The 26615-nt window shown below is 38.9% G+C and overlaps 1 protein-coding gene across 22 annotated transcripts in view; it reads right to left on the bottom strand.

Moving 5' to 3' along the window:
* CASK (calcium/calmodulin dependent serine protein kinase) overlaps nucleotides 1-26615 on the bottom strand; it is a 407963-nt gene that overhangs the window by 98021 nt on the left and 283327 nt on the right. For 16 of the 22 annotated variants that reach the window (XM_015127198.3, XM_077987861.1, XM_077987857.1 and 13 more), the window contains 2 exon segments: nucleotides 18416-18499; nucleotides 8423-8522 (listed from right to left, as the gene is read on the bottom strand). In XM_015127198.3, coding sequence (XP_014982684.1) covers nucleotides 8423-8522; nucleotides 18416-18499 — 184 coding nt within the window. 22 annotated transcript variants of the gene reach the window in all.

Here is a 26615-nt window from a genome sequence, read left to right on the forward strand (position 1 = left end):
GTCGCCCAGGCTGGAGTGCAGTGGCGCGATCTCGGCTCACTGCAAGCTCCGCCTCCCGGGTTCACGCCATTCTCCTGCCTCAGCCTCCCGAGTAGCTGGGACTACAGGAACCCGCCACCACACCTGGCTAATTTTTTTTTTTTTTTTGTATTTTTAGTACGGGGGGGGTTTCACCGTGTTAGCCAGGATGGTCTTGATCTCCTGACCTTGTGATCCACCCGCCTCGGCCTCCCAAAGTGCTGGGATTACAGGCATGATGTCCAATTTCTATTCTCTCTTTAATCTCAATTTGATTTACCATATAAGGTTTTGTCCTAGCCCTCAGTCCAAACTTCCACATTCATGAACTTATTAGATATTATAATGCCCTGCCTTCAGAATAGTATTTTGTTTTCATAATTCATTTGGCAATAAAGTTTATATCTAAAAATCAGGTTTATAATCATACTTTTTTTTGTTTGTTTGTTTTTTAAATAGAGATGGAGTCTCACTATGTTGTGCAGACTGATCTCAATCTCCTGGCCTCAAGCAATCCTCCCATCCCAGCCTCTCAAAGTGCTGGCAAGGCATGAGCCACCATGTCTGGCCTGCACATTTTAACTTTGAACACTTCTACCTTTTCAAATAATCTCACCAGTACAAACAAGTTTTTCAAAAGTTTTCTGCTACTATTATGAAATAATAGTCAAAAAAAGCATAAATATGTCAACTGTTTAAAAAATGTTTCTAAGTCTATTTCTTTAGAGAGGAATATGCTTTTAAGGTCAATAAAAGCTTTGAGTCCAGAATAATTTCATTACAAGAGTGGAAGTCTCATAAAAAGGTTGACCAAGTAAAAATAACCCAAAAGGAGGACAGAAAAATAAACAGTCAAATGTTTAGACTAAAAAGTTCTCAGTGTTAAAGTAGGCTGAGTATGTCTTAAAAGTTTTTCCCCTTACATTTTACTACGAAAAGCTTCAAACATACAGAAAGTTTGAAAGAATCGTGGCCACCACCTAGATCCTACATATGTTGACAGTTTGCTGTATTTGCTTTATCACATGTCTACCCATCTATCCATCAGTTCACGTATTTTTCATTCATTTCAAATTAAATGGCAGAGTGGCCAGCATTAGTAGACTTCACCCTTAAAGACTTCAGCAAAAATTGCAATGTTTATTTTTCTCTCTGAGGTAAAATTTACATAGAATAAAATACACAAATCTTAAGTGTACCATTCAATGAGTTTTGATATACCCAGGTTTTCACTGTAATTGTTTCAATAAAGATTTGTGTGTGTATTTCTTTTTTAAAAAAATAGTACAAACTTTATTCATAAATAAAACATAAAGATAAAAGCAGGGACATTTCCTGTTTTTAAAAGGGAATGGTGGAAGGCAGTATGCCATCTTATTTAAAATCACAAGTTAGGTTTTTCAGATGGATGACAGTTGAGATTATTAAATCCCATTCCTGCTTCTCAGATTTTCACAAAATAACACATTAAATTCTCAGTGTGTGTGTATTTCTTAATTTATAATGTATAGCTATGAAACTCAGCATCACTGAGCAAATCTAGAATCTGAATCTAGCCTAGCTTCTTCTAAGAGTAATCAATACCTTTTCTTTCCTATTATATTAGTGATCAATTAATACATTATGTTACTACACATACACATTATTGTCACTTACTCAATCAAAGCCCCTCCTTGCAAGCACAATACTTTTTTAAAAAAATCTGCTTACTAAGGTATAGTGTTTTAAGTTAAAATTCGCCATTTAAGTGTACACTGTCATCACTTCAAAAAAGTTCTCTCTTGTCCCTTTGCAGCCAATCTCTTCCCTCTATCACCACACCCTGTTCAATACCTTTTATTCCCACTGCACAAAGCAAATTCTTTGTTATCAATCAAGATATAAGCAATAATGAATCCTGTAATGGAAACTATATTTTGGATATAAGCATCTGTGCCATATCCAACTCAAGTTATGAAAACTTACATATGGTGATACATGCTTTAGATTCTCCATATGTAGATTATGGTACAGATACCTTGAAATTTATTAAAGGAAGTAAATTCTGCATATGTATTCTGTCAGCATATAGATGTTATAATCTCTAATGCCATTATGATTATTAAAATAGTCTATGCTTCCAAACAGAAACATCTTCGAGTACAAATTTTTCAAAGTACTTTAATAACATTCTGCTGTTAAGTACCCACTCGTGTAAAGCTTTACAACTAAGGAAAATCACTACTGATACATTCAAGATGCCCATTCTCAAATAACATGACAGGTTGGTTGATTAAAAAAAAAAAAAAAAGAGGAACGCTAAATCTAGATGGAAAGAATCTTACATTTTAATAGTTATTAATTTACACGTGGTGGGCAGCCTCTAAGATGGGCCCCAGTAACCTGGTCTCCTGTATTTCCACCCTTGTGTAATCAATCCCCTTCCCTGGAGTGCAGGCTGGACTTACTGACTCATTTCTAATGAACAGAATAGAGCAGAAGTGGTAAGATGTCACTATGAGATTAGGCTGTAAGACTGTGTCTTCAGTCTTGGGCACTCTCTCTCACTTTTGCCCCCTCTTTTATGTTTCATGCTGGGAAGTGAGCTGCCAGGCTGTGAACAGCCAGCCCTGTGAAGAGGACCACAGCCAGTGAGGAACTGAAGCCTGGCAACAACCACGTGAGTGAGCTTGGAAGAGGATTCGTCCTGCAGTCGTGCTTTCCTTCCGGTGAGATAGCAGCACTGGACTACAATCTCAGGAGAGATCCTGAGCCAGAGGCACACAGCTAAGCCACGCCCAGATTCCTGACCCAAAGAAACTGTGAGATGACAACTGCTACTTTAAGGTAATTCATTACCCAACAATAGGTAACTAATATACTGTGAGATTTATATTAAATCAGCTGCAATTTGAGCTACAGATAACTAACGTAAGAAAATGTGAAAATGAATTCAATCATTAGTACCCAGGCTTTCTCATTTATCTTTGAGGTAAAGGTTTATTTTTTTAATTAGAATTTTTGTTGAGATAATTATAGATTCACATGCATTCGTAAGAAATAATACAGAGAGATCCCTTGTATTCTTTGCTCAGTTCCCCCATTGGTAACATTTTACAAAACTATAGTATATTATCATAACCAGAATACTGACATTGATACAATCCACCCATCTTATTCAGATTGCCTCAGTTTTACAGGTACTCAACTGTGTGTACATTTCTTACATTTTAATTTTCTCCCATACTCAAATTATGCCCCTTTGTAATTAAAATCTAGCCATTACATTATTCCTTATAAATGTTCTATCTGATGGTAAAAGTTGTTAAGAGACAAGATTTCAGAATTTATTTCACAGCTCCAAACAAATTGAAAATGGACTCAGTAACAGGAAGCAATAAAGACCACTTATAGGTGATGTAATTGTCAAAGAAAAATTCACTTACCCTGAAAGTTTTCTTGAAAGCAAACTATAAAACAAATGTTACCCTTTCCCCAGAATTAATGTATTCATATGTGAAATTCAGATGTGAAGTATTAAGTGCGGTTGAAATTTTAACACTGCCTTTTTTCCTCTTATGAAAGAAGTGAGAAGTTAGTATTGTTTGTGTAACAACGCCTCAAAAATCAATATATCCAAGTTTTAGTTTTATGACTAGGCAGTGTTAAAATTAATACTTAAACATCCACACACAAACAGCCAAGGAAAAAGTCAAGCTGATTACGAACCATGCAAAGCCAAACACTTTTGCATAAAAGATACACCTTAAAGGAAAACAAAGGGATACCTACTTTCTGCTGCTAGAAGTCCTAGGAGGAAGGCAGCATATGGACAAACAACAAACAGTATGATTTTACAACAAGTAGGTTATCAAGCCACAGTTTGGCCCACTACATGAGCCACCAGAAGCACGGTCCCCCAGCCGACCCCAAAGTGAGCCCTTATGTTCCACGAGTACAATCACTGGAACTGTTTGGGATTTCAGACATCAAACACTGGGTTCTGATTCCGAATTATTTGATTTGAAATATGAGAAAAGAATATTTCTACTTTGAATTTTTTTTTTTTTTTTTTGAGATGGGGTCTCACTCTACCACCCAGGCTGCAGTACAGTGGCACAATCTTAGCTCATTGCAACCTCTGCCTCCTGGGCTCCAGTGATCCTCCTACCTCAGCCCAGCTCCCTCCCCTCCTGGTAGCTAGGACTACAGGCACATGCCATCATGCCCAGCTAATTTTTGTATTTTTAGTAGAGACGGGGTTTTGCTATGTTGGCCAGGCTGGCCTCGAACTCCTGACCTCAAGTGATCCACCCACCTCCACCTCCCAAAGTATTGGGATTACAGGCCTGAACCACCATGCCCAGCCTCACTTCAAGCAACACACAGTTTATCATAAGATTAAATGAATTCTAGTAAATGCATAATGTATGCATTTCAATAATCAAAATAGAAAATTATCATTTACAGAAAAATTGTTTTACATCATAAACAATATACCTAAACATGTATGACTTTTCATTAGATGACAAGTTTTTAAACTGTTATTTTATATATTCATATTTTCCTAAATGCATAGAGTATTACTCTTTTTATTTTCCTTTCCTTTCCCTTTTTTTTTTTTTTGAGATGGAGTCTTGCTCTGTCGCCCAGACTGGAGTGCAGTGGCACAATCTCAGCTCATTGCAACCTCCATGTCCTGGGTTCAAGCAATTCTCTTGCCTCAGGTGGATTATAGGCACGTGGCCACTATGCCTGGCTAATTTTTGTATTTTTAGTAGAGATGGGGGTTTCACCATGTTGGCCAGGCTGGTCTCGAACTCCTGACCTCAAGTAATCCACCCACCTTGGCCTCCCAAAGTACTGGGATTACAGGCATGAGCCACTGTTTCTGGCCCCTTTTCTTTTTTTTGAGACAGGGTTTTGTTCTGTCATCCAGGCTTGAGTGCAGTGATGTACTCACAGCTTACTGCAGCCTTGACCTCTTGGGCTCAAGTGATTCTCCCGCCTCAGCCTCCCTAGTAGCTGGGACCACAGGTGTGTGCTACCACGCTTGGCTAATATTTTGACTTCTTACAAAGTAGAGGGTCTCCGTATGTTGCCTAGGCTGGTCACAAACTCTTAGACTCAAGCAATCCTCCTGCCTTGGCTTCTGAAACTGTTGGGATTACAGGCATGGGCCATCATGCCTGGTTCTTTTTTTTTTTTTTTTTTTTTTTTTGAGACAGAGTCTTGTTCCGTTGTCCAGGCTGGAGTGGCAAAATCATAGCTCACTGCAGCCTCAAACTCCTGGGCTCAAGTGATCCTCCTGCCTCAGCCTCCCAAGAAGGTAGGACTACAGGTGTGTGCCACCACCCCCGGCTAATTTTGTTGTTATTGTTGTTGGGGGGACAGGGTCTGGCTGTGTCACCTAGGCTGGAATGCAGTGGTGCCATCTCGGCTCACTGCAACCTCCGCCTCCCTGGCTCAAACAATCTTCCCATCTCAGCCTTCCAAGTATCTGGGACAAACAGGCACATGCCACCACACCTGGTCAATTTTTGTATTTTTGGTAGACATGGGGTTTTGTCATGTTGCCCAGGCTGTTCTGAAACTCCTGAGCTCAAGCAATCCACCCACCTTGGCCTCCCAAAGTGCTAGGATTACAGGTGTGAGCCACTGCACATGGCCCAGCTAGCTTTTTTTTAATCTTGTAGAGACAGGGTCTGACTATGTTGCCCAGGCTGGTCTTGAACCCCTGGGCTCAAGTGATCCACCCACCTCGGCATCCCAAAGTGTTGGGATTACAGGCATGAGTCACCATGCCCAGGTTTTAGCCCCATTTCTAAAGATGAAAATGGTAGTAGAGATCTTGACCTCAAATCTCAAAGAGATGTATCCTAAATATATTATAAGCATGTGATTATATCATACAGCCACAGTATGACAATACAAACCATTACTGGATCCACTTCCCTTAAATAGGGCCCATTGTAATCTGAGTGTGAGGAGGGAAGAGAGAGGTTTCAGCTAACACAAGAAGTTACAGGTGGAGGGAACAAAATGGAGTGGAAGAAAAGAGAGACATGAAGCAATAAGCAGAACTGGGGACCACACCTATAAACACAACCAGATCCCTGCCTTTCTTGTGGGAAGGGCTCTGGATAATGACCAAGTCAGCACAAGAGAAAAATGGCAAGGCTTTCTCCTCAGAATCTCTTCTCTAAGATTCCCATTTCTGAATGTTTTTGGAAATCACCTTCATTCAAAAGAGGAAGATTCAAATCCCAATTGGTAAAGGTCAAAATGAGGAACTGTAAAACTGCTGGAATGGGAAACTTGATCCTGTCATTTTAAAAAAGTTTAAAATTTTTATGGGTACCTAGTATATATCTATGGGGTACAGGAGATATTTTGATATGGGCATACGATGCGTAATGATTACATCATGATAAATGGGGTATCCATCACCTCAAGATCTTGTCATTTTGCACAAGGTACAAGCACATACTAATTGGTAAGAAATTCTGTGTGCGTGTATGTGATTGTGTAGGTGCACACACATGTATAAAAAGAGGAGAGGAGAAGCATAAATACTGACAGATGCTCATGGTACCAATAGGGAAGAAGCATTAGTACATTCATTCTTCCTATATTGCTGTGGGACAAAAACCTCAGACTCTAGGAAGGGCCCAGGGCCTCAGTCCCAGTGGTAATATATGAATATTAATGAAGCTAGCACCAGAGTACAAAAATCAAAGTCAGCACAAAATCAAACATGACAAATATGGAGTGACTCTAACGAAAGAAAGAAAAAAAGCTGAGGCCAAAGGACACACGATTCAGGAGTTAAGTAAATAAAAAACGCATAAATAAAAATTTAGAACACACACATGCACACACACATCTACATATACATATAAAAGGACCCTATGGGCTTTTAATAAATGATCCTTGAGAATATCACACTGGTAAGATGGAAATCTGAGCATTTTATAAAATGGTTTCGGTTTTTTATTTTTTTTAATCTCTTTTTTTTTTTTTTTTTTTGAGACGGAGTCTCGCTCTGTGGCCCAGGATGGAGTGCAGCCGCGCAATCTCGGCTCACTGCAAGCTCCGCCTCCCGGGTTCACGCCATTCTCCTGCCTCAGCCTCCCGAGTAGCTGGGACTACAGGCGTCCCCCACCATGCCCGGCTAATTTTTTTGTATTTTTAGTAGAGACGGGGTTTCACCGTGTTAGCCAGGATGGTCTTGATCTCCTGACCTCGTGATCTGCCCGTCTCGGCCTCCCAAAGTGCTGGGATTACAGGCGTGAGCCACTGCGCCCGGCCTTTTATCTCTTAATTAAGAGGAGAGGTCTCATTTTGTTGTCCAGGTTGGAGAGCAGTGGTGTGATCACAGCTCACTGCATCCTCAAACTCCTGGGCTCAGGTGATCCTCCTGAGCCGGGTGCCTCAGCCTCCTGAGTAGCTATGACTACACATGCACACCACTGCACTGGCTTATAAAATGATTTTGTGAACACTGGCAGGTTGTTTCAGGGGTACCTATATACAGTTCATCAAAACAAATAACTCTTCTATTTTCTTCCACCTTGGATACTTGTATGCAAGTGTCACAGATTTTTTTTTTTTTTTTTTTTTTTTTGAGATGGAGTCTCGCATTATCACCCACGCTGTAGTGCAGTGTCATGATCTCGGATCACAGCTCACTGCAACTCCGCCTCCTGGGTTCAAGTGATTCTCCTGCCTCAGCCTCCCAAGTAGCTGGGACTATAGGCGCAGGCCACTATGCCTGGCTAATTTTTTTTTTTTTTTGTATTTTTGCAGAGACGGGGTTTTGCCCTGTTGGCCAGGCTGGTCTCGAACTCCTGACCTGAGGTGATCTGCCTGCCTTGGCCTCCCAAAGTGCTGGGATTACAAGTGTGAGCCACCATGCCTGGCCATGTTATGGATTTTTATATATGGAGAAGAACTTGGTAACTGTTTCAGGAGATAATCTACACGACAGCTCTACATTGAAAGATTCCATTCAACGCAGTGCTGCTCCACAGTCTGATCTAATACGACTGACCTGGGGAAAAGTTTATATCAGAAGTTTTTGTTGAGAGAGAAGGTAATCAGAAAGATCCCAAAAGACTGACTAGGATGTCGGATTGGATGGAATGCAATGCTGGGTCAAGAGTGTGGAAAGGGGAGGAAGTATTACTGAGGTAAAAAGAAAAAAAAGTGAAATGTTGGTTTTGGAGCCACAGGAGAAAGCAACTTTGGTATTAAAATGAAAAGGAAAAAGACATATGTAGACAGGATTTGGTTGCTGACAAACTTCCTTAGAATCCGTTGGAGGATTTAACTAAATGCACAGAAAAAGTTTATTCACAAGAGGAAAGAATGGATATAAATACCAAATGACTCACACAGGTGAATAAGTGAATTATCCAGTTACCTGAGGAGGTAGGGTCTTCGGAGAAATCTGGCAACTCTTCAGGGGGATCCCCATAGAATGAGTTGAATTTGTGACTTGACACAGCGGCTAGTACTGCACCCTAAAGCAAAGAGATGAAAAAATAGATTATTAAAACAAATACACAAATATAAATAAGTTATTTAACAAATTATCTATCTGAAGGATTATCCATTAAGTCAAATATATGGGAGATGATGGCTAGAAGAGAAGTAGCTTTTAAATTATTTCAGATTCCTTTAAATAAATTACATATGCATATACCAGAATAACACTAATTGGGAATTGGAAAAGTATATGAAATCACTTACATCTTGAATTCAAACATGCAACACAGAATGGAATATTCTGCAGTTATTATAAATTGATGTTGTAGAAGGGTGTTTAGTGGAATGAAAAGATGTCTGTGATTAATTACATGAAGAAGGTTTAAAATCAATGTATATTATAATCTCATTTTTGGGTAAAAAAGTTAATATGGATATAAAAGACTGCATATACACCAGAATGTTAATAGCATTAATTATCTCTGGGTGGTAGGATTATGAGTCATTTTTCTTTTTAAAATCTTTTTTCCCTCTTTTAGTTTTAACAATGACAATGTGTTACTTTTGTATAGTAATTATCCATCAGGCCACACAACAGAATCAACTACATATGACTCTTTTAAGCTATATGCATAGCCTCCCCTCATTCCTAGTTGGAAATCACTGCCATTTGAGTGCATGACATCCCTTAGGACTGTTGAGTGGAAAAATGTTGGGAGTTACTGCTTCAGTAAATCATACTTATTATTATTTTTTATTTAAACAGCTTTAACGGTACAAGTGGTTTTTGGTTACATGCATAAACGGTACAGTAGTCAAGTGTGGGCTTTTAGTGAATCTGTCTTCTGAGTAGTGTACGGTGTACCCAACAGGTGATTTTCTATCCCTTGCCCCTCAAGTCTCTAGTGTCCATTATACTACTCTGCATGCCTCTGTGTACCCACAGCTTACTTCCCACTTACAAGGGAGAACATGTGGTATTTGGGAGTAAATCATTTAACATCTCTAGGCTTTCTTATCTGTAAAGTAAGAATATGAAAACGGGCCGGGCGCAGTGGCTCATGCCTGTAATCCCAGCACTTTGGGAGGCCAAGGCGGGCAGATCGCCTGAGGTCAGGAGTTTGAGATCAGCCTGACCAACATGGAGAAACCTTGTCTCTACTAAAAATACAAAAAGTTAGCCAGGCGTGGTGGCGCATGCCTGTAATCCCAGCTACTCGGGAGGCTGAGGCAGGAGAATCGCTTGAACCTGGGAGGCAAAAGTTGCGGTTAGCCGAGATCGTGCCATTGCACTCCAGCCTGGGCAACAAAAGCGAAACTCCGTCTCAAAAAAAAAAAAAAGAATATTAAAACGGACTTATCTTACAGGATTGGCAAAAGTCATAATGTATTCATGAAAGTGCTTTGCGAATTGTAAAGCATTTTGTAAGTGTATATCATTACTAACTCTGCTAATAAAGAACTAGAACGTGAGCACAGCCTTTTGCTGGTCTATGTAGAATCACTCATTTAGTTAGTTTATCAAATCACCTAAGTAGTCTAAGTCTACATTTTAAATATTAACTCTTGAATTTTTCTGGAAAGATAAAACTTGTGTGTGTTTAGGTATCTGCTAATATGAGAACATTATTACTATTTTTTGAGACAGTGTCTCGCTCTGTTGCCCAGGCCGGAGTGCAGTGGCATAATCTCAGCTCTCTGCAGTCTCAACCTCTCAGGCTCAAGCGATCCTCCCATCTCAGTCTCCCAAGTAGCTGGGACTACAGGCCTGTGCCACCATGCCTGGCTAACTTTTGTATTTTTTTGTAGAGATGGGGTTTCACCATGTTGCCCAGGCTGGTCTTGAACTCCTGCTCTCAAGCGATCCACCCGCCTCAGCCTCCCAAAGTGCTGGGATTACAGGTGTGAGCCACTGTGCCTGGCCAGAAAACATTAATAAAATATATTTCCACAAAGTTTACTTACTGTAGAAAGGGAAGAGCAAAAAGAGAGAGGTGATACTGATGTTAACATTCCAGGTAACTTGAGATTTCCAAAAGTCTAAAGTTACACATGAAAGGTTCTTATGCAGAATTATAGCTGCCATGTTGAAAAAACAGTAGTGAATGTTGAGTTCTTCTTTCTATAGAAACTTATTTCACTTTACGTATTATACATGTTTCCTAAAAGCTGAGGGGGAATGGAATTTTTATATATCAAATCGCGTTTCCCACACACTGAAATTAGGCTTTTAGAGATGCTTTATTTTTATTTTCAAATGAAGTACAACTGTATTTCTTAAATGTTAGTTATATGCTTCAAGGCCTGTTCTTGCTACTGCTATCGTCAAAGATCTATAATAAATACCTATACTACTAGGAAAACACTATTTAAAAGAGCCCTGAGATGTAAATGCTTTTGAAACAATAGTACTATGTTTTAAATTTATCTGTCTTATGACTAGCAGTTTTGTTTATGTAGTTTTTTTTTTTTTTTTAAATAATAGAAACTGAGTCTCACTATATTGCCCAGGCTGGTCTCAAACTCTGGTGCTCAAGCACTCTTCCGGCCTCAGCCTCCCAAAGTGCTGGGATTACAGGTGTAAGCCATGGTGCCCTACCTAATATTTAGTTGTCTGAACCCAGTGACTATAGGTGGTTTAAATATTCAATGCAAGCCATTGTGTAAAACAGCAACATCGTTCTGAAATAGGTCATGGATTCATAGAATTTTATTAGAGTTTGAGAATCAACCTTAGAGATTATTGATTTTAAGAGATTCATTTTGCAGATGAGAAAACTGAGGTCCAGAGAGGCTTAGCAACCTGTTAAGGTCTCTGTCAACTTAGAGACACAATGAAGAGTAGACATAATTGACATCCAATGACTACTCTTCCCAGTTCAAGGATTTCTACTATACTAGGGGTCAGCAATTTTTTTTCTGTAAATAACCAGACAGTAAGTATTTTAGGCTCTAAAGGTCATATGGTCTCTTTTGCAACTACTCAATTCCTGTATTGTAGTGTGAAAGCAGCCATAGACAATATGCAAATTAATGTACTTTGCTGTGTTCTAATAAAACTTTATATACAAGAATAGGCAGTGGGTTGGATTTGACTCCCAGGTCATAGTTTGCCAACCCCTGTATTACATTATTGCTACTGATGAGCAATAATGAATACAGGGGTTGGCAATAATGTAATATTGCTCATCAATAGCAATAATGTAATACAACAATAAAAAAATCAGATTTTATGCAAGTAGTTCTTCAAACTTTCTGGTTTATTAAACCCTTGACAAAGAAGTTTTCTACCTGCTTTAATTTAGAAGGTATAATTTAGTATCTTTTAAGGGTGAAACATAATACTTTTGAGTTAATTAGACTATTCACAATCTGTTAAGATAAATAATATTAAAGTACTTTTTTATCAAGCAAATTAACCTAGAAAGGAGAAGGCAGATTATAAATTCAGAGAAAAAGAGCACCACAAGTTTTTAATTTGTAGTTAAGAACCAGAAAGAATTCTTAATCATAATTATAGTTTTCTTGAAATGTCAATATGTCAAACATCAAAATGGAATGCTTCTGGCTAGATGATTCTGTGTAGCATTTAAGGAAGTGGAAAACAAGAAAATGGTTAGGTCAGATTTCTGCTAAATTAAACTACTGAATGCACTTAATGGGGGAACAAAGATATTGAGGAACACAAGAGCTGAACAAAGATGTATTGCTGACCTGAAGACAAAAGCCAAAAACTGAATACTCCCTTTTTGGTATTTCCTGAGCTCAGAAACATGCATCATGAAGTTTGATAGGTACAATGGCAGAAGGGTACATTTTTAAACACTAAATACAAAACACACAAGTATTGGATATAAAATAATTGGTTTTGTACCCAAATAGCAAGGTAATACACAGTCATGACAGGAGGGTACATTTTAAAACATCTAAATACAAAATATACAAGTATCAGATACAGAATAATTGGCTTTGTACCTAAATAACAAGGTAATATATAGTCATATTCCTGAGTGAACAGGGAAATATACTGAGGGGGGAAAGTGTATCACCAGAACATACCAAGAGGAATGTGACAAAAAATTTGAAAGATAATCATCCTATTAGAATTCAGACGACTGAACTCAAAAGCCTTAAAAAGGGTGGAGAATTTGGAGAGGTTGAGGCTGAACAGAGACGAGCAAAAGTCAAGAAAATAATTTCAAGGTAGAGATGTTAAAGAATTCGGGTTGATTATACTTAAGAATTAGGTCCTAGATGATAATTAGGTGACATGATTAATTAAATCAGAACTTTTGATACGTCTCCATATAGTCACAACCAAAGTTATCATTCAGTTTAGTCTGCATAGTCTATACATATATAATACTCAAACATAACCTAAACATAGGTTATTGGTATAACCTGGAATTTCATAATATTCAGTCAGGATATATGACTAAAAGAGGCTGCAGTATTTTCTCTAGAGAAAATGAAAAATGACACTTGTAAGTGTACTAGATATGGCTATATTTAAGAGTAATTGCACAGAATAGATATCTTAGAAATTCTTTTGGGTCTATGTAAAAGTATTTTATAAAGATGGTCTTAAATGTACATAATTTTCAAAATCTATTGCCCAACAGGAAGTAATAAATTCTACATTTCAGAATCATAAACTGGTTGGTGGCTCATACTTGTAATCCCAGCATTTTGGGAGGCCAAGGTGGGAGGACTGCTTCAGTCCAGGAGTTTGAGACCAGCCTGGGCAATAGAGTGAGACCCTGTCTCAATTAAAAAAGAAAAAACAACATATATCTATATATGTATTTCTTTTCTTTTCTTTTCTTTTTTTTAAGATGGAATTTCGTTCTTGTTGCCCAGGCTGGAGTGCAATGGTGCAAACTTGGCTCACCACAACCTCCAACTCCCAGGTTCAAGCAATTCTCCCGTCTCAGCCTCCCGAGTAGCTGGGATTACAAACATGTGCCACCATGCCCGGCTAATTTTGTATTTTTTTCAGTAGAGATGGCGTTTCTCCATGTTGGTCAGGCTGGTCTCAAACTCCCAACCTCAGGTGATCCGCCCGCCTCAACCTCCCAAAGTGCTGGGATTACAGACGTGAGCTACCGCGCCCGGCCTATATATGTATTTCTTAAAAAAAAAAAAAAATCACAAATTAACTGATTTGTAAAATCAATATATAAGATCAAAATCACTTCACTTATTATTTTTGGAATTGTTCATACCAGAATATTTGTGGAACTGTTCATACCAGAATAACAGTTTTTTCAGTTTTTAGAATTAAGGTCCCCACCCTGCTAATTTTTGAGACAGAGTCTTACTCTGTTACTTAGGCTGGAGTGCAGTGGTGGAATCACAGCTCACTGCAGCCTTGACCTCCCAGGCTCAAGTGATCCTCCCATCTCAGCCTTCCAAGTAGCTGGGACCACAGGTGTGTGCAACTACACCCAGCTAATTTTTTATTTTTTGTAGAGCCGGGGGTCTCCTTATGTTGCTCAGGCTCAAAGGTTATCTTTTGGATACCAGATTTAATGCTCTGATTAGCAGAAGCCCACAACGATTGCTATCTCAATTTACTGCCTTTGTACAAACCCTTACTACAGAGAGGACTGTATGTAAATGCTGGGTTTCATTAAGGCACAAAGGTCTTTGATAAATCTTTAAGTTAGTTTTTGTTGAATTAACAGAAAGAAGATTGCCAAAAAGTATCTATTATAGCTTCCTGGTTGACCTGTCAAAAAGTGCTGCTTAGTGTATAAGCATTACTCTGCAGGTACCAAGACTCCATAGCAATACCGTACAATAGAACTATCTGCGATGAAGGAAATTTTCTAAACCTGTGCTGCCTAATACAGTAGCCATCAGCCACACGAGGTATTGAGCATTTGAAAGGTGGCTAGCGCAACGGAGCAACTAAATTTTACATTTTATTTAATATTAATTTATTAACATTGAAATGTAAATAGTTACATATGGATATTTACTACTGTACTGGATAGTACAGCTATATACAGTACTAGAAAATGGCACTCCTAAACAAACCTTTTGTAGTTATGCATAGTTCAGGAGCACAAGAGACCAATCAGTAAGTCAGAGAATACTTTTGCAATTTGCAAAATTAATAAAGGCCAGGCACGGTGGCTTATGCTTGCAATCCCAGCACTTTGGGAGGTACTGAGGCGGGTGGATCACTTGAGGTCAGGAGTACAAAACCAGCCTGGCCAATATGGTGAAATCCCATCTCTACTAAAAATATAAAAATTAGCTGGATGTGGTGGTGCCTGTAGTCCCAGCTACTTGGGAGGCTGAGGCAGGATAATCGCTTGAACCTGGTAGGCGGAGGCTACAGTGAGCCGAGATTACACCACTGCACTCCAGCCTGGCCGACGGAGTGAGACTCTGTCTCAAAAAAAAAAAAAAAAAACAAACAAACACAAAAACAAAAAAAACCAAACAATAATAATAAAGAAAAACTGTAGAAAGTTATTAGAAATCCTTGCTTTCTGTATATATAGGAAATAAATGATTTTATTCTCTTAACTGGATCACGTGGACTCAACTCACCATTTCTTAAATGGACTGCAATAAACTTACCCTAACATAGAATATTGCTTCTATTTGTATAGAATTTCTTCAGCATACTTTACTGTGGGGAATTTGCTTTCTAGGGGTAGAAATAATTGCAGAAGCAATGGGGATGACTTCAGAATACATTCCCTCCTGTGTCTTCTCTGAATAGACATCCTCAGATACCCACAGTTACCACTTTCCTTAGTACCTCCTTCAGTAGATGACAGCCAGGGTTAGAGTACAGGTGTGCCTCCTTAAGAGCCCCGACCACAGAGCACAAATTTTCCACAGAGCCTGGAGATCATGCAGTCTGTCTCATGTATCCTAATATTCAGTTTGAGAAAATATGATCCTCATATTCAGTTCTGTGCTCAGAACTATGTAGTTTATTAAAGAAAGTATTGCTATCTAGAGGATTCTTTTTTTTTTTTTTTACTGAAGTATTACAATTCCAGAGCTTAGTATGAATTAGGAGGAAAAAACTCGACACATGAAACGTGTGGTAACCAAAATGGGGAAAATACGTTTTTCCATCATCATTCCATCATGACTAGGTTACCAAGGTAATTTTCTTCTTCTTCTTTTTTTTTTTTTTTTGAGACAAGGTCTCACTTTGTCACCCAGGCTGGAGTGCAGTGGTGCGATCCTGGCTCACTGCAACCTCCACCTCCCAGGCTCAAGCGATCCTCTTGCCTCAGGCCCCCAAGTAGCTGGGATTACAGGCATGCATGGCCACCACACCTGGTTAATTTCTGTATATTTTGTAGAGATGGGGTTTCATCATGTTGCCCAGGCTGGTCTTGAACTCCTGAGCTCAAGCGATTTGCCCACGTTGGCCTCCAAAAGTACTAGGATTACAGGTGTGAGCCACTGTGCCTGGCCACAAAAGTAATTTTCTACTGCTTTCTGTGAACTCCCTTTTAATCACTTCCAAGGGAGTCATTACAAATTCAACTGTCACCCACCATTGAGAAGGTTAAGAATAGTGTCTGGGTAGGATGAGCACCTAGTTGTGTGAAAATAAAGTGTGTGGTGAACTCTGAAAGCCAAGGAAGTTGCAATCTCTGTTCTAGAAGTCCACTGAAGAGGCAGAATGAGAATTAGTTCCTTGAGGATGGTAGGTCTAACATGTTTTAACAAGGTGGCTGAACTACTCAAAAGAATACAGCCTTATCAGAAGCCAAACATGTTCACTAATGACCCTGCTGATGTTCCTAGTTCTAGGTTGTTTGGTGGGTCTTAAAACTTTAAATAGCCCTGCAAAGGGATGTGGTAAATCCACATGACCCCTCTGTTTTGACAGCTTGGCCCTGTCCAAACGAATCTTAGTCACCACTTTGGCTATTTTAGGCCCAAGTCTGATTCTGTGGCCCTGGGAGAAGTACAGCATGTGTTTCTTGTGATGGGGCAAGCCCAAGCCCTCTGGTGAAATGTCTGTATTTGGGCAATGAAAGGTTCAACCCCATACAGTGTAATGTCACATGAGGCCAAAGCAGCATTAGGTTTAGAAGGACTTACAGAAGAGTTGACAAAAAAGTATAATAATAGTTCCTTTGGGGAGGAAACTAACTTCAAAAACAGTTGACCAAATTTCACCATGGAAAATAAGAGTTTTTTATTTGTAGGTTACACAGGTTTAGGTGGATATCAAGGCAAAAAGAATAAAAGTTTTGGGAAACTTCCTTGGGTACCATCTCAATAATGGCTTATCATTAATAATTATTTTGGCCAACCACTGTTAAAGCAAATAGAGAAGAGTCAGTTTGAACCCTTGACTGCAAAATCAGTGAGGAGAAAAGTTAAAATGGGAATAATCAACACCAACAATGATATGTTAATATTTCCCTTGTTCTATAGGAGCACGGTTGAATAGACCCTTCTGTAATGATGGAAATGTCCTACATTTGTGCTGTCTAATATAGTAGCCACTAGCCAAATGTGGTTATTGAGCACTTGAAATGTGCTAGTGTGACTGGGAAACTGACCTTTCATTTAATTTTAATTAATTTAAATAGCTGCATGTGGCTAGTGGGGACCATGTTAAAAGTTTCAGGTCTGTAGGATAATATTGTGGCCTAATAGTTTCCTCAAAATTCATATAATGTTTTTATAAGTCTAGAGTTATACATAATAATTCACTAACTTCAGGGGTTGAAAAATAAATTCACAGTATTATTAGAATTTATGGCATATCTGAAAATACTTAAGAAGAAAAGTTTTATAGTTGGCAGGAGTCATGTGACTAAGGAAGACTACTATCCAATCAACCACTTAGAGAACAGTTAACATTTTTCAGTATCAAAAGTAAGTCAAACATAAATTAATTTTAAGAAGTTAAGATAATCAATTTTTCTTTGTTACTCTGGAGGGTTGGCTCTCACAGCATTTTCTCTCAGTGCTGAAAAGATTCCATTATTTTATGTTTGGTCTTTTTCAGAACCTTTTAAAGTCAAACGGACTCCCCATATGGGGTGATTACCAGTTTTCTTCTTTCTTTTTTTTTTTTTTGTGAGGTGGAGGATAGGGAGAGTGGTAAGAGGGAGAAAGACACCTGGGAAGAATAAAAAAGGTGAGAAAAGTGATCTGAGCTGTAAATATTTTGTAGTAGATCAAGGTAGTGTAAGATTTTATTTACTGCTTTCTGATAGTTGTTCAATCTTAGTTCCAATTCTTTTTTTTTTTTTTTGAGATGAAGTCTCACTCTTGTTGTCCAGGTTGGAGTGCAATGGCACTATCTCAGCTCACCGCAACCTCCACCTCCCAAGTTCAAACTATTCTCCTGCCTCAGCCTCCCGAGTAGCTGGGATTAATTACAGGTGCCCGCCACCACACCCGGCTAATTTGTATTTTTAGTAGAGATGGGGTTTCACCATGTTAGCCAGGCTGGTCTCGAACTCCTGACCTCAGGCAGTCTACCCACCTTGGCCTCCCAAAGTTCTGGGATTACAGGCATGAGCCACCGCACCCGGCCCCTAGTTCCAATTCTAATTCAAAGTTATTTCCATTGAACTAAACATACATTTGTCAAAATATTTAAGTTTGAAAAAACATGGTCTAGATTTATATTCAATAATAATGGATAATAATATAACTATATCTCTGCTATAAATTTAAGACAAATCTAAAATACAACTAATCTTCTATTATAATTTATTGTTTAGACTCATACTGACATACTACCTTAAATAATTTAAAAAGCCAAAATCTTTTTGAAGTGGTGGTAATTTTTGGAAATGAGAATTTAGCTATAACAAAAACAATGGCCAGCATTAGTACATATTTATGGGCACCAAAACAGAATAAAAACATGATCATTAACTATATCTGCTTGGCTTTTTTGCTGATTTGTTCAATTTACCTTTAGTTTCCTCCTTGCATTGAATTTCCTCAGCTGCTCTACTGTTTCTGGAAGATGAATCTTGTAGGCATAACGATCCCGCTCCTATGTAAGATGAAAGATAATGAACATATATAACCGTTTACAAAAGTGCAGAAGCTTAATCTAAAACAAATAATAAAGCTAAAATTCTTAAATAGAAAACTCAGATTGAATTTTAGATTGGAGATTTTATTCCATGATACTGGTAAGCAATCTGAAATGAGGGACATTAAAGTTAAACTGATAGTAATAAAATTATATTTCATTTTCTGCAATAAAGGGCTAAAATAATAGGTCACAAATTTCATACATATGGCTAAAATAACAAATCGTAATTATTATAAAGGCATTGTTACTTTTTTTTTTAGAGACAGGGTTTTACTCTGTCGCCCAGGCTGGAGTGCAATGGCACAATCATACCTCACTGCAACCTTGAACCCCTGGGCTCAAAGTGATCCTCCCACCTCAGCCTCCTGAGTAGCTGGGATATAAGTGCACCATGTCTGGCTAATCTTTTTTTTTTTTTTTAATAGAGAAGGAGTATTGCTATGTTGCCCAGGTTGGTCTCAAACTCCTGAGCTCAAGTGATCCTTCTGCCTCGGCCTCCCAGAATGCTGGGATTTACAGGTGTGAGCCATTGTGCCTGGCCTCAAGTTACCTTTGATGTATTTGCCAGGTAAAACAAGCATTTGAAAAATCAATTCCACAACTGATTCAGCATTCTACATTGTCATGGACTATAACAATTACAGACTTTTCTAATTAGGACACACTTATTTTGTTTTTTTGTTTGTTTGTTTTTTGAGACAGGGTCTTCCTCTGTTGCCCAGGCTGCAGTGTAGTGGTCTGATCATAGCTCACTGCAAGCCAGGTGTGGTGGCTCACACCTGTAATCCCAGTACTTTGGGAGGCTGAGGCAGGAAGACTGTTGGAGCCTGGGAGGTTGAGGCTGTGGTGAGCTAGGATCTCACCACTATACTGCAGCTTAGGTGACAGCATAAGACCCTGTTTCAAAAATAAATGAATCCCCCATTATTTATTTATATATTTTTAGAGACAGGGTCTCATTCTGTCACCCAGGCTGGAGTGCAGTGATGAGATCCTGGCTCACCACCGCCTCAACCTCCCTGGCTCAGGCAATCCTCCCACCTCAGCCTCCCGAGTAGCTGGGACTACAGGCAAGTGCCACCATGCCTGGCTAAGTTTTGTATATTTTGTAGAGATGGGGTTTTGCCATGTTGCCCAGGCTGGTCTTGAACTCCTGGACTCACGCGGGTTCCTCCCGCCTTGGCCTCCCAAAGTGCTGGGATTACAGATGTGAGTCACTGTGACTGGCCCCTCATGTATATTTTAAATCTCTTCTTACTCTTCTCCTCACTTTGGTCCTACTCTAATTTGCCAATGTATCTTGAGGATTCATATGCTATAAGTACTCATTAATTTCACAAATATTTCAAGAGCTGATTATATGCCATGCATTGTCCTATGCATTTGGCATACACAAGGAAATCCAACAAAGATTCCAGCCCTCATGGTAGATCATATTCTAGTGCAAGAAGGTGAGAAAACACAAAAAAGGTAAATTATAGAGTATGTCAAAAGTACTATGGAATAAGGCAAAAAAGTGAAGCAGGTAGGAGGGATTGGGTACATTGAAATTTAAAATAGGGTGGTTGGCTGGGTGTGGTGGCTCATGTCTATAATCCCAGCACTTTGAGAGGCTGAGATGGGAGGATCACTTGAGGCCAAGAGTTCAAGATCTAGCAAGAACCTGTCTCTATGAAAAAATTAAAAAGTTAGCCAGGTGTGGTGGCATGCACCTGTCATCCCAGCTACTCGGGAGGCTGAGGATTGCTTCAACCCATGAGGTCAGGGCTGCAGTGAGCCATGACTGCAACTGTACTCCAGCCTGGGCAACAGAGCATGACCTCATTTCTAAAAAACAAAAACAAATTGGGTGGTCAGAGTAGGCCCAATTGAGAAAGTGACATTTAGAAGAGGTGAGGGAGTGGTCTAGGCAGAGAAAATAATCAATGCAAAGGCCCAAGGGAGGGAGTATGTCTGGAATTTTCAAGAAGTAGCCAGGAGACTAATGTATGTGAAGTGATGTGAAGGGGTCAAGGAGAATAGTGGATCAGATCAGAGAGATGACAAGGCTGGGGTAGGCCATGCGGGCCTTTGGCTTTTATTCTGAGTAGGAGAGGAAGCCAGTGGAGGGTCTTGAGCTAGAGTGACATGATCTGACTTTACTTTTATAGATTCTGGGGTTACACATGCAGGTTTGCTACATGGTTATATTGCATAATGGTGAGGTTTGGGCTTCTAGTGTACCCATCACTCAAATAGTGAACACTGTATTCAATAGGTAATTTTTCTTTTTTTCCCTCACTTTTATTCAACATAGTACAAGATGTCCAAGCCAGAGCAATTAGAGAACTAATAGGTAAGTTTTCAACCCTCAACTTTTATTTTATTTTATTTTTTTAGGTGGAGTCTGGCTCTGTCGCCAGGCTGGAATGCAGTGGCGCAGTCTCGGCTCACTGCAACCTCCGCTTCCCAGGTTCAAGTGAATCTCCTGCCTCAGCCTCCCAAGTAGCTGGGACTACAGGTGCACACCACCACATCCAGCTAACTTTTGTATTTTTAGTAGAGACGAGGTTTCACCATGTTGGGCAGGATGGTCTTGATCTCTTGGCCTCCTGATCTGCCCACCTTGGACTCCCAAAGTGCTGGGATTACAGGCGTGAGCCACCACGCCCGGCCTTCAACCCTCAATTTTAAAGAAACATTAGTGGCTGTGCCAAGAATAGATTGGAAGGAGATGAGAGTTTTTTTTTTTTTTTTAAAAAAAAGCAGGAAGACCAGTCAGGAGGCTTTTGCAGTAATTCAGGTGAAAGATGATGGTGGATGAAACCAGTTGGAAATAATAAAAAGGGTGAAAGAGAGATAGACTCTGAATATATATTTTTTTGTTTTCTCCAAAAAGCTTTACTGAGGTATAATTACATACAATAAGCTGCAAATGTTTAAAATGTACAATTTGATAAGTTTTGACATATATTTACAACCATAAAACCATTACCGTGATCAAGATAATGAACACATCCATCATGCTCAAAAGTATCTTCATGCCCTTCTGTAGCCCTCATCCCCATTCCCAGTCAGCCACTGATCTACTTTCTGTCACTTAGTTTGCATTTTCCAGACTTTTATATAAATTGAATAATATAGTATGTGCTCATTATTGTCCAGCTTCTTTCATATAGCATAAAGATTTTGAATCTATCCATGTTGTTGCATGTATCAATAGTTCATTCCTTTTTAACACTGAGTGGTATTCCATTGTATGCATGTACCATAATTTATCCTTTCACTCGCTGACGGACCCTGAGTTGTTTCCATTTTTTGGCTATTACACATAAAGTTGCTATGAACATTAATGTCTTTGTATGAAGACGTGTTTCATCTTTCTTAGGTAAATACTAAGGAGTAGAAGGGCTGGGCTATATGATAGGAGTATGTTTAACTTTTAAGAAACTGCCAAACTGTTTTCCAAAGTGGTTATACCATTTTACATTCCTACTAACAGTGTATGAGTTTCCATTGTTCTATATCTTTGTCAACACTTGGTATGGTCAGTCTTTTTTATTTTAGCCACTCCAATACATGTGTACAGGTATCTCATTGTGGCACTAATTTGCGTTTCCCTAATGACTAATGATGAACATCTTTGCCTGTGCTTATCTGCCATCTATATATGTTCTATGTTGAAGTATCTGTTCAAATCTTTTCTCATTTTGAATTGGGTTGTTTGTATGTTTTCTCATTATTGAGTTCTGAGGATTCTTTACATATTGCAAATATGTTTAAGTTTACTACATATCTGACTGTGAACTCTATTTTTAGCAAACACCTTTTCTGCTCACCATTCACTAAGGTGATGTGGAAAGACAGGTAAGGACAGAGTCAAAATGTATTTTTTTAAATAAAATTATTCTTCAATTATGATATCAATTATTTTCTAAGCTAGTAGAATCACAAGATTTAAAAAAAATCTGTTAAGGTATCTCTTGTCTTTTTTTTTTTTTTTTTTTGAGACAGAGACTCACTCTTGTTCTTGTTGCCCAGGCTGGAGTGCAGTGGCATGATCTTGGCTCACTGCAACCTCCATGTTCTTGGTTCAAGCTATTCTCATGCCTCAGCCTCCCAAGTAGCTGGGATTACAGGCATGTGCTACCACACCCAGCTAATTTTTGCATTTTTAGTAGAGATGGAATTTTACCATGTTGGCCAGGCTGTTTTTTCTGAATTAAATAGTACCTCCTGATACTACTAATAATAACGTAATATGCATTCAGAAAAAATTCAATAGTAATGTGCCTTGCACTTTAATGAAGTACATGATTCATAGTCCCTTGTGCATATAAGATTTGGAAAATACGTGTAATTGGTGTGTTCATTTCCCAAAATTCAAATTGATTAGCCTGATATAAATATCCTTTTCACTTTTCAATTTTTTTTAAGGACAATATACTTTACAGTCTATATATTAAGGCTACAGAGGGTGTGAGAAGAGCTCAACCATCTGTGAGGAAAATATACTCTTAGATGCTCTACTTTTGTTGGAATAAATATTCACACCAAGTATCATTAATTCAGAGAGATAAAGGTGTTAAACAGATATCATTTAACAGTCATAAGACATTAACATATTCCTTGGTCTAATACTCAAATTCTTTTTTGATGTGAAATAAGTAAACAGAACTTTCTTTGGTGGTTTTATCAAAGAAATAATTCCTGTTTTATTTAATTAAAAAACTTTACTTTTTTTTTTTTTGAGACAGAGTCTTGCTCTTTCACCCAGGCTGGAGTGCAGTGGCACAATCTCGGCTCACTGCAAACTCCACCTCCTGGGTTCACGCCATTCTCCTGCCTCAGCTTCTCAAGTAGCTGGGACTACAGGCGCCCACCACCATGCCCTGCTAATTTTTTTTGTATTTTTAGTAGAGATGGGGGTTTCACTATGTTAGCCAGGATCATCTCGATTTCCTGACCTCATGATCAGTCCGCCTCGGCCTCCCAAAGTGCTGTGATTACAGGCGTGAGCCACCGCGCCCGGCCTAAAAAAGCTTTACTTTTATTTACTTTTTCATGTTATATATTTTCTTTTTTTATTATTATACTTTAAGTTCTAGGGTACAAGTGCACAACGTGCAGGTTTGTTACATAAGTATACATGTGCCATGTTGGTGTGCTGCACCCATTAACTCGTCATTTACATTAGGTATAGCTCCTAATGCCATCCCTCCCCGACCCCACCCCATGACAGGTCCCGGTGTGTGATGTTCCCCACCCTGTGTCGAAGTGTTCTTATTGTTCAATTCCCACCTGTGAGTGAGAACATGTGGTGTTTGGCTTTCTGTCCTTGCGATAGTTTGCTCAGAATGATGGTTTCCAGCTTCATCCATGTCCTACAAAGGACATGAACTCATCCTTTTTTATGGCTGCATAGTATTCCATGGTGTATATGTGCCACATTTTCTTAATCCAGTCTATCATTGACGGACATCTGCGTTGGTTCCAAGTCTTTGCTATTGTGAATAGTGCCGCAATAAACATACGTGTGCATGTGTCTTTATAGCAGCATGATTTATAATCCTTTGGGTATATCCCCAGTAACGGGATGGCTGGGTCAAACGGTATTTCTAGTTCTAGATCCTTGAGGAATTGCCACATTGCCTTCCACAATGGTTGAACTAGTTTACAGTCCCACCAACAGTGTAAAAGTGTTCCTATTTCTCCACATCCTCTCCAGCATCTTTTGTTTCCTGACTTTTTAGTGATTGCCATTCTAACTGGTGTGAGATGGTATCTCATTGTGGTTTTGATTTGCACTTCTCTGACGGTCAGTGATGACGAGCATTTTTTCATGTGTCTGTTGGCTGCATAGATGTCTTCTTTTGAGAAGTGTCTGTTCATATCCTTCACCCACTTTTTTAAGAGGTTGCTTAATTTTTTCTTGTAAATTTATTTGAGTTATTGGTAGATTCTGGATATTAGACCTTTGTCAGAGATGGGTAGATTGCAAAAATTTTCTCCCATTCTGTAGGTTGCCTGTTCACTCTGATGGTAGTTTCTTTTGCAGTGCAGAAGCTCTTTAGTTTAATTAGATCCCATTTGTCAATTTTGGCTTTTGTTGCCATTACTTTTGGTGTTTTAGTCATGAAGTCCTTGTCCTGAATGGTACTGCCTAGGTTTTCTTCTAGGGTTTTTATGGTGTTAGGTCTAACATTTAAGTCTTTAATATGTCTTGAATTAATTTTTGTATAAGGTGTAAGAAAGGGATCCAGTTACAGCTTTCTACATATGGCTAGCCAGTTTTCCCAGCACCATTTATTAAATAGGGAATCCTTTCCCCATTTCTTGTTTTTGTCAGGTTTGTCAAAGATCAGATGGTTGTAGATGTGTGGTATTATTTCTGAGGGCTCTGTTCTTTTTCCATTGGTCTATATCTCTGTTTTGGTACGAGTACCATGCTGTTTTGGTTACCGTAGCCTTGTAGTATAGTTTGAAGTCAGGTAGTGTGGTGCCTCCAGCTTTGTTCTTTTGGCTTAGGATTGTCTTGGCAATACAGGCTCTTTTTTGGTTCCATATGAACTTTAAAGTAGTTTTTTCCAATTCTGTGAATAAAGTCATTGGTAGCTTGATGGGGATGGCATTGAATCTATAAATTACCTTGGGCAGTATGGCCATTTTCATGATATTGATTCTTCCTATCCATGAGCATGGAATATTCTTCCATTTGTTTGTGTCCTCCTTTATTTTGTTGAGCAGTGGTTTGTAGTTCTCCTTAAAGAGATCCTTCACATCCCTTGTAAGTTGGATTCCTAGGAATTTTATTCTCTTTGCAGCTATTGTGAATGGGAGTTCACTCATGATTTGACTCTCTGTTTGTCTGTTATTGGTGTATAGGAATGCTTGTGATTTTTGCACATTGCCTTTGTATCCTGACACTTTGCTGAAGTTGCTTATCAGCTTAAGGAGATTTTGGGCTGAGACGATGGGGTTTTCTAAATATACAATCATGTCATCTACAAACAAGGACAATTTGACTTCCTTTTTTTCTAAATGAATACCCTTTATTTCTTTCTCCTGCCTGATTGCCCTGGCCAGAACTTCCAACACTATGTTGAATAGGAGTGGTGAGAGAGGGCATCCCTGTCTTGTGCCAGTTTTCAAAGGGAATTTTTCCAGTTTTTGCCCATTCAGTATGATATTGGCTGTGGGTTTGTCATAAATAGCTCTGATTATTTTGAGATACGTCCCATTAATACCTAGTTTATTGAGAGTTTTTAGTATGAAGGGCTGTTGAATTTTGTCAAAGGCCTTTTCTGCATCTATTGAGATAATCAAGTGGTTTTTGTCTTTGGTTCTGTTTAAATGATGGATTACATTTATTGATTTGTTTATGTTGAACCAGCCTTGTATCCCAGGGATGAAGCCGACTTGATCGTGGTGGACAAGTTCTTTGATGTGCTGCTGGTGCTGGATTCGGTTTGCCAGTATTTTATTGAGGATTTTTGCATCGATGTTCATCAGGGATATTGGTCTAAAATCCTCTTTTTTTGTTGTATCTCTGCCAGGCTTTGGTATCAGGATGATGCTGGCGTCATAAAATGAGTTAGGGAGGATTCTCTCTTTTTCTATTGATTGGAACAGTTTCAGAAGGAATGGTACTAGCTCCTCTTTGTACCTCTGGTAGAATTCGGCTGTAAATCCGTCTGGTCCTGGACTTTTTTTTGGTTGGTAGGCTATTAATTATTGCCTCAATTTCACAGCCTGTTATGGGTCTATTTAGGGATTCAACTTCTTCCTGGTTTAGTCTTGGGAGGGTGTATGTGTCCAGGAATTTATCCAGTTCTTCTAGATATTCTAGTTTCTTTGCGTAGAGGTGTTTATAGTATTCTCTGATGGTAGTTTGTATTTCTGTGAGATTTGTGGTGATATCCCCCTTTATCATTTTTTATTGCGTCTATTTGATTCTTCTCTCTTTTCTTCATTAGTCTTGCTAGCGGTCTATGAATTTTGTCAATCTTTTCAAAAAGCCAGCTCCTGGATCCATTGATGTTTTGAAGGGTTTTTTGTGTCTCTATCTCCTTCAGTTCTGCTCTGATCTTAG

This window comes from Macaca mulatta, chromosome X (assembly GCF_049350105.2).
Source record: "Macaca mulatta isolate MMU2019108-1 chromosome X, T2T-MMU8v2.0, whole genome shotgun sequence".
Lineage (NCBI taxonomy): Eukaryota > Metazoa > Chordata > Mammalia > Primates > Cercopithecidae > Macaca > Macaca mulatta.